Genomic DNA, 8,714 nt, shown 5'->3' with positions numbered 1-8,714 from the left:
AATGCCAACTTTTCCTGCAGTGTTTCCTGACAGCAGGCGAGATGAGCTTCATTCTAGTTCGTGTTATCTCCTTTATCCCGTAAACTCTGGGGCTTGGACGCTGTAATTTGTCTCTGTTAGTTTAATAATACTTTCAGCATATTGGCTCAGGGTGATTTATTTCATCTACTCATTTAAATTAGAACTTTTAGCTCAGGACCAAATGATGCATGCACGCGAACCCGCTGCCGTATGAGAGCTTTTCAAAGAGGTTTTTAATCTAGATTAAAAATTCAGGCAGATCCAACCAGTGTGCCCTTGTACCCTTACAGTGTGGGCATCCAAATCATGGATGATTTATATCACCAATGGCTGTTGTCCAAACGATAATGTAATGCTTCTGTTTCTCATTTTTTTAAAGCTTGTTTTTTGGCCTTCTGCCTTTATTGAATAGATGCAATAGAGATATGAAACTTGGGGAACGGAGCAAGTGAATGACAAGCAGCAAACGTCAAGCCAGCCAGGAGGTGAACCGGGGACTCGCCATTGGCCAGCAGCTTGGCCGCTGGTTTGTGCAATCGTTAACTTTTAAAATGTTTTCTCCTCTTGCTTTCCCTCTTTCCACACAGCCATTGGATTCTGTTACAGAGAAACTGCCACAGATCAATAATCCATCACAGTGAACATAACATGGATTGTTATTTGGGCCAGCAAGGTAGTGTGAGACCTTATAGCTGCAACTGCAAAGAGCCAAAGAAATAACCCGACTTTGACAACAGGAAAAGCAGGCATGAAACTGTGTGTGATGGATGAAAGGAGTCGGGCGGCATATTTTGGACCTTGTGGGGGAGAAATTTTAGGCAGGGCTGGGGAAGAGAGCGAGGACAAAACCCAGAAAAAGCTTACAAAACCGTGCATTCTGGGAAATGTAGGGCACTTGGGCAAAAACTCCCCAAGTGTGCTGAAATCTGCCAAATATAGGCAGAAAATGCATGACTTTCACTTTCCTTTAATTGTCTTATATTATTGCTATATGACTACTGTTGTCTGCACAGCTGAACACGGTAACTGTGGGGTATTTGCACAGCGCCCGAGAGACGCCCCACATATTTCCACACGGTGTGAATCTTAATTGAATCTGAAGTGCTTTCTGTGACTGGTGGTCAACCTGGCAATTTGAAGTGGCTGCAGAGGAGAGGCCGGTGTGACGGTGACGGGGCAGAGATAAGTGCTGGCATTCTTGCGGAGAGAGGAGTATGTTCCCCACAGTGCCTTGCTCAAAGTGGCTGTGGAGAAATTGAACTGTGGCTGGTGAGGAGCTCGCTAAATTGCTTTCGAGTCCCTCCACTTGTGTTGTTCCAGTGCTTGAGCTCAAGAAAATGAGGGCTTTTTCTTTTTTTCTTTTCCTCCAGCAGATTTCTGAAGAGGTCTGATGACAGACACTCTGAGAGCTGAAAATATAGTGGAGCAGCAGAAGAAAGTGTTTACCATATAGTTGCAAACTGCAGTATAAAGATGTGTTATTGAATATTTCTTCTGTGAGAAAGTGATGAGCTTCAGATAATGTACAACAATAATGTGCACGGTTGGTATGATTCAACATAAAAATGATAAATGATACATGAATACTCATAATATCATTAATCATTGAAAAAGACATTGGAAAGTTTGCACCTGCCCTACACTTAAAGCTGTGTTGAGCAAACTTTGACCACTAGGGGGCAGAATATGTGTAAATAAAGCAACATAGCCAAATATCCTGAACTCTTATGGTTTATTTTTGATAGTGGTGAGGAGAGCATGATTCTATTATAACAATGAGTTTTCAGCTAAAACAGCAGCACCTGATGCCTTATAAACAGACCGCCTCCAGCCTATGTGCAGTCAAACCATAATAAAGATGCACGTGAAGCTGTAATAGTGTATGTTAATCACCTTAAGTAGATATAATTTAGGTAATTATAGCTTGCTTAAGAAAAAGCTGCTCAATATGTAGCTTAGTTTGTTGTTTTCAGGGTTTTTTTTTTTCATAATTTCTAGAACAACAGTAGAAAGATTGACAGTTTCACAAATAACGCGCAGAGCTGCTTTTAGTACGTGTCTGCTACTACTAACGTTTCTGTAATTAGTGGGAAACTACCTCAGGGCTCTGATTTTTGAGATACTATATTACAGTTAAGTGACTGGTCCACTGCAGTGATTGGCAGGTGATGAGAAAGTGTGGCTGGCTGACAGATGAGTGGATAGACAGATAATGTAATAGAGAATAAGAGCAGTGGTGGTGGAAAAAAGCCCTGCAAAGGTAGGGAAGATGAGATGTAACAGCTGGACTCCAGGAGTAGAGAGTGGCGGTCAGAGTCATTCAGGGTTCGGTACAAGCCAGCTGTCAGTGCTAATAGACAGAAAAAGATGGAGGGAGGGGAAAGGAGAGGAGGGAAAATAGGAAGAGATGTTCAGGCCAAACAACCTGTCACTAGCTATAACGGAGCATAACGCAACACAGCTGCCTTGTCTGAATGTCAGAAAGAGAAACTTCCCTGGCAGTTTGGAGAAGAGTCTGCAAAACGATATTCTCAAATGGATAGATGCTATCTGGTTCAGCGGCAGGGCTGGGCCCAGAATAGCAATGATGCTCTTAGTCAGATCTGCTGAGAACAAGTTAGCTCCGACATGTCCTTCACGTCAGCATCACAGCTCCCTCCTTTTTTCTCTGATAGTCTGTTTTTGCTCACTTTGGTCATGAATAAATGTCCAAAGGATGTCCAAAAATCAGCAAAGATGAAATAAAGTTTGGAGACTTTTGAATCTATGAGCTTTGAACAATCGTTGACAACAGGGCGTTAGCTTCTCAGACTTCTGATGAGCAGATATCTGCATATTCTGGGATAGCATTGACCAGTTTGAGCACCAGTGGCTTTCCTGCAGGTTCACACAGCATGAAGAGAGACTGCATCACTATCTGTGAACACTTTAGCTTTGGTTAGCTTCAATGACCAGTTGAAGGAAACGGTTTCCCGTCTGATGTCGAAGCTGCGTTTAGCTAAATGATGTTTAATGAAGATGACTGTTAATTTGAAGTGGACAAATATTTAAATCCTGCAGTTCTGACAGTCACTGGTTGTTTAAAGGTGCACACTTGTGTTCTTTGATGCTAGTGCTAATGATCTAATGATACACCAGCTGAGGTACTATTGGAGACCTGTAGCAACAGATCTAAAAGAGCAATAAAGTCGACAGTGGGAGGTGGTCGGAGTGTAGTGGTGGCATAAATCACAGGATTGTTAACCTGGTGATTGCTGTTTACTAGGGGTGCTTATATAGATATTGAACCATTCGATACAGTGCTTTCGGTTTGGTACGCATATGTATCGAACAATACAATTTTTAAAATTTATTTTATCAACTTTTCTTCTGACGATGCTGTCTGTGTCAAGAGCTCAGTGGATCTGTGTTCGACTACTCCGCCTAGGCTGCACTGTCGAGCGCAGATCCACTGAGCGCAGGGCAAGCTAGCAAGACAGAAGCTAAGCTCGTTGCAACATGGCAAACTGACTCTCCCCCACCCTCATTCAGATCTGGCCTTTGGAATTATTTTGGTTTTCATGTGACGTATGACCCTGAAGGTAAGCGCGTCATGGACTAAAGTAAAACAGTGTGTTGGATGTGCCACGTAATGCTCAATTACATGGTGGGAACTAGCGTGTTAGCGCAGTTAGCTCGTTAATGTGTTGGCCGTCCAGCCCCATGCACGGGGCGATCCGCGGTAGCTCGTTAACGGAGATTTGCCGTGTTGTGGCGTTAACGTCATTTCAGATTAACGCTGACAGCACTAGTGGGAACACAACGAATATGACTGCACATTTACTCCGACAGCATCCTAGTGCAAAGACAAAAACAACAAGCAGCATGCTACAAACTTTACCCGAGTCATTTAGACAGCCGTTAGCACAGGATTCTCCTTATGGGGACCTGATATGTTTAATATGCTGCTGAGAATATAGCCCAGAAGAAGCAGATAGTATAGCTTTTATTTTGGAAAGAGACATTTCTCTGTAATAAACTCTCTTTTCCAAAGCTGAGGGATTCCTCTATCAGATAGATTTATTATTTTATTACTTTGTTGTTTCAGCAACATTAAATTTAAAAACTGTACTTTTGAGTTAGAATATATATTTATAATTTTAATAAGTGACAAATTAAAAAAGCATGAACATTTTTTTGTATCGAAACAATATCAAACCGTGACACCAAAGTATCGAACCGAACCATGAATTTTGTGTATCGTTGCACCCCTACTGTTTACATCTTGTTTGAGAGCTCTGGGCATTGGGATCAGTTTTTCTTTGATTTCACTCTTTGTTTAGTGCAAGTTATTACTCAGGAGGTCAGGAAAAGGTCACGATTTAGATAAAAATGTGCCTGTTCATATTAATCCATTGATATACCCCTGATACATGTACAGTGTTTAAATGATGGCACAGCGTATGTGTATCTCCAAGACTCATCTATTTGCCATGCATCCTGACTCCTTCCCTACAACCTTCCTTCTGCATCATGATAGCGATCTTCTTCTGAAAGCAGATGGAGTTATAGAGCTGTTTTGGATGTTTGAATAGACGGGTTCATGCTGTGATCTCCTCCCGGTCTGCTCATGGCTGAAGTCACGAGGTTTCAGTCTGTTTTTTTCTGTCAGTTCAGTGGAAGAAATGTTGATTTAGATAATTGTTCCCTTTTCGGTTCCTGCTGAAGTTTGAGCTACAAATACACCATCAGTGAGTCATGCATGTAAAAGAGATCTGAGAGCTTGCTGCTGATATTCCTGCTGTGTGCTGTGCACTAATGGCCCTTCGTATCTTGTAGACTTTTGCTGTTGATGCATATGTTTTTCACAAAGGCAGGACACGTGGGGTGGTTGATGGAACAGACGACAGATGCCACACAGCCGTCACTTTGACATGTAAAGACTGTGTTGATCAGTTTGGGCTCAAGTGTCTGTCGCTGGCTGCTGATTGGCCACGGTCGTTTCTTTACTTTGTATGAGACTGCAGTAATGTCTTAGCACATCAGCAGTTGTGTGTATCTGACTCCGTGTTGTGTTTTCATCTTTCAGATATCCGCGGCCTGCAGGGTTTCCTCGACCAGACGTCCCGCCAGGGTGTCGACGTGGCGTTGCAGAGAGTGGACAGGAACATCAGTAAAATCTTCACCAACCTCTTCACCACCATGAGGACCGAGGAGCTCAATCGGTACAGAGACACACTGAGGAGAGCCATCCTGCTGCTCAGCCCACACGGAGCGCACACATTTATCCAGCAGGTCGGTCCAGCTCTGGTTTTTCTGGTGTGTTTACTGCAAAAAGTCGCCTAAAAATGCAATGAAGTGAGCAGATGAGTGCAATCAGTGTGTGAGTGTGTTGTGCTTAATGTATCTGAAGGAAACCACACGGCCCCTCTGAGGTCTTAGTAACACTAACTTCATATTTAACCGTGTTTAACTTTAGATTATAGATTTTTCTGTCAGTTCATTTTTTTCCCTCCTGATTTCAAGACTTCAGTTTTTGAAATCTGCTCATATCCTCTGACAGCAGAGGGTTTAACAAACACCTGCAGCTTCACAACCCTGCACGTAGAGTCTGCAGCTTTTAAAATACATCAAGCTAGTTTGTCACATAAGAACTGCCTAACAATCCAAATCCAGGCGTTACTTTTTTCAGTAACGAGTAATCTAACTAATTACTATTCCTATCGTTACAACGCCGTTACAGTTACTAACAAGGAAACACGGTCCGTTACTATTTTTCAACAAACAGACGGTTGAAGCTGTGTTCAGGTTACCGCATCTTATATCAGTTGCAGGAAGTAGCTGTAAGTAATCTGGACGCTACGGCTTTAAGCAGCTGCGCTCCCGCGGACGGTGATCACGATCAGTTTCTGGCACAACAGCTGGAGCTCAGGGGGCAAAACAATCACATGAGTGCTGCTGTTTGACTGAGGAAGAATAAAGGAGTCGTGGTCAATCACATGACCACTTAAAGACAAAGCAACAAGGTGACATGTACCAGTTTATAAACTGTGTTGATCGGCCAGTAAAACCAGAGTCATGATAAACAAGACATACGCTGCGTTTGTTCCTCAATAGTTTTGTCACGTTTACTGTCTAAGGACAGCAGCGAGACCTCTCTGCTTATGAGCAAAACAAACAAACAAACAAACAAACAAACAAACAAACAAACAGGGGAAGTTTTATGAGTGACGTCGAGAGAGAGAGAGCAGAAAAAGAGAGAGCGAGTTTTGAGATGTGAGCGATTTGTGACGTTTAGCGTGTTTGGAGTGTGTAGTTCATGTGTAGTTAGTGTGTAGTGTTGTGGATAGTTTTGTGTTGTGTGTCAGAACAATGAGGCGACTGCTGTCTCCAGGTAGAAACAGCAGTGATACACCTGCTGCTGTCAGAGCTGCAGGTATCAGGCTGTGATGTTTCCTTTATAGTGGACAGAAATGATGTTTTTGCAGAGGCACAAATAATTTGTGTGTCATCTTATTGAAGAACAGCTGATTGTTCTGTAAACAGTTTGAAATGGTTATTAAAAAAAATCAAGGTCAAAGGTAAATGGCTGCAAATAAGTTTGTTGTTTGCAAAACTTGTGCATATGATTTTAAATTGACAATTTATATTTTCATTTAAAGTTATGAAATATGATCATCAAACATGTTTGTGGTTGTTACAGTAAAAATATCACTTTTTCTACTCTGATTTCATGTTGTTTGTCTGATTTTAGATCAGTTGTGTTAATACAGTTTGTCAAAATGAAAACATGACTGTAAATTCAGACACGTGAGGTTGTGCTGAAAACAATGAGACCAAACAAGGCAAAGTAAATCGTTTCTATAGGTGAAATGTGGACGAAACATCAGAGTGGTTAAAAATGGCCGATTATACCCTGCAGGAGGAATCCGACCAATCTTAAGCCCGGGAGCGAGTGCTTCTGAGTGCATGTCTGCAACAAGTGAGCGAGTGCACAGGGGGCAAAAATATTTGTTGAAGAAATGAGTGAGTGCATGCAGGAAACAGCTGAGCTGGTGAAAAACACGGAGCATGTGTGCAAAGTAAACTCGTCTACAAAGTGGAAAAAACCCAGCGTGCAAAATAAGAGCAGAGTGTGACGCAAACACCTGAGCGTAGCTGAGCAGCGAGCCGAGGGGGCGCGTGGCGGGAAAATAGTCTGCAGATTGATCAAAAAATAATGAGTGGCAGTAACGAAGGAGCGCGTGCAGAGGTGGAGCGAGTGGACGTGAAAAATGTGTGTGTGTGTTTTTCTGTTTGTCCAACCTGCACGTCCACGCGCACCGCCGCGATCACTGATCATTTGTAAGCCTGTGTGTGCCCAGGTGTGAGCGGCCACCTGGAGTGACAGATGGAGGCTTCTGACACACACACACACACACACACACACACACACACACACACACACACACAGCTGACTTTGTGAATTTATTTGTGTCCTGTCTTATGTTTCACAGCGACTTTTGTCCGCGGATCAAACAGCCGTATGTATAATTTGAATTATTTACTGAAGCGTGACTCTGTGAGAGTGTGTGTGTGTGTGTGTGTGTGTGTGTGTCTGTGTGTGTGTGGGGGGGGCACGTTACAAACAGCAGCTCAGGCTCTTTATCACAAAGTTTGAATCTGTGGAACAACTCGACAATTCAACCTTCTTAACACGCACACACGTCAGCAGGGTTTATGAAGAAGGAAATGAAGATGAGCTACTTTCAGCCGCAGCAGGAAGCTCCATCAGATGAACGTCACCCGGCGGATCCGTGTATCCTCCTGGGATCGAACCAGAAATATCGTGCCTGTGAGGTGAACGTGTAAGCCGCTGCACTTAAACTATAACAACAATAACTCGGGAGGATGATGAAGCACAGAGCAGTGTAAGTGATGAAAACATCATTAGACGTGCGACTTAATAAAAGGAAGCATCAGAGCGAGGAGACGTCGAGTTATCAGCAAATCTCCTCCATAGATGTAAAAAGTTAAAGCTGCTCCAACGTGTTTATTCTGGACCCTGCAGACGGGAAGCAGAGCCGCTGGAAGCATCCTCACCTGCAGAGCAGGATTTCTGGAACGTTTGACATGCATTAGCATCATTTTGTGCAGGAAGTCTGCAGATATGAGGCACGATATCTGTGTGCTGACTGCAGCTTTAACGTTTTCATCTCTGTGTGGAGACAATAAAGCGTGTTAACATGATCATGTAAAGGAAGAAAAGTATGAAACACTTTTCAGTGATCCTCTTTCTAAAAAATCCAACGTTTGTGTGCAGAATAAAGACGAGCGAGAGAAAAGTAAAGATAAGAAAATGAAAATGAGGGAGCAGGATGCACAGAGGACGAGAGAGAAATGAAGGAGAAGCAATAAAGAAGGTCAAGAATGAAGATACAAGTTAAGGATGAAAAACACGAGGAAAGAAGGACAACGGAGGAAAAGTGTGAAAAATAAAGAATGAGAGAAAGATGGAAGGAAAAGGAAGGAAGAGACGAACAAAAAACAATAAAGAAGGAAGTCGTGTGTGTGTGTGTGTGTGTGTGTGTGTGTGTGTGTGTGTGTGTGTGTGTGTGTGTGTGTGTGTGTGTGTGTGTGTGTGTGTGTGTGTGTGTGTGTGTGTCTGAGCACATGACACAGCACCAAGAACCTGCAGCTGATCAAACAACAAAAGCTCTGATCACAGACGCAGT

At 42.9% G+C, this 8,714-nt stretch overlaps 1 protein-coding gene across 3 annotated transcripts in view; it reads left to right on the top strand.

The window, feature by feature from the left end:
* Nucleotides 1-8,714, top strand: part of grid1b (glutamate receptor, ionotropic, delta 1b) — a 585,542-nt gene that overhangs the window by 389,994 nt on the left and 186,834 nt on the right. For all 3 annotated transcript variants that reach the window (XM_080305280.1, XM_080305279.1, XM_080305281.1), the window contains exon 4: nucleotides 5,090-5,295. In XM_080305280.1, the coding sequence (XP_080161406.1) occupies nucleotides 5,090-5,295 (206 nt within the window). The remainder of the gene's footprint in view (nucleotides 1-5,089; nucleotides 5,296-8,714) is intronic.

Source organism: Astatotilapia calliptera, chromosome 8 (genome assembly GCF_964374335.1).
Source record: "Astatotilapia calliptera chromosome 8, fAstCal68.1, whole genome shotgun sequence".
Lineage (NCBI taxonomy): Eukaryota > Metazoa > Chordata > Actinopteri > Cichliformes > Cichlidae > Astatotilapia > Astatotilapia calliptera.
Note: the sequence above shows the minus strand (reverse complement) of the source record. Positions and strands in the feature narration are given on the sequence as shown.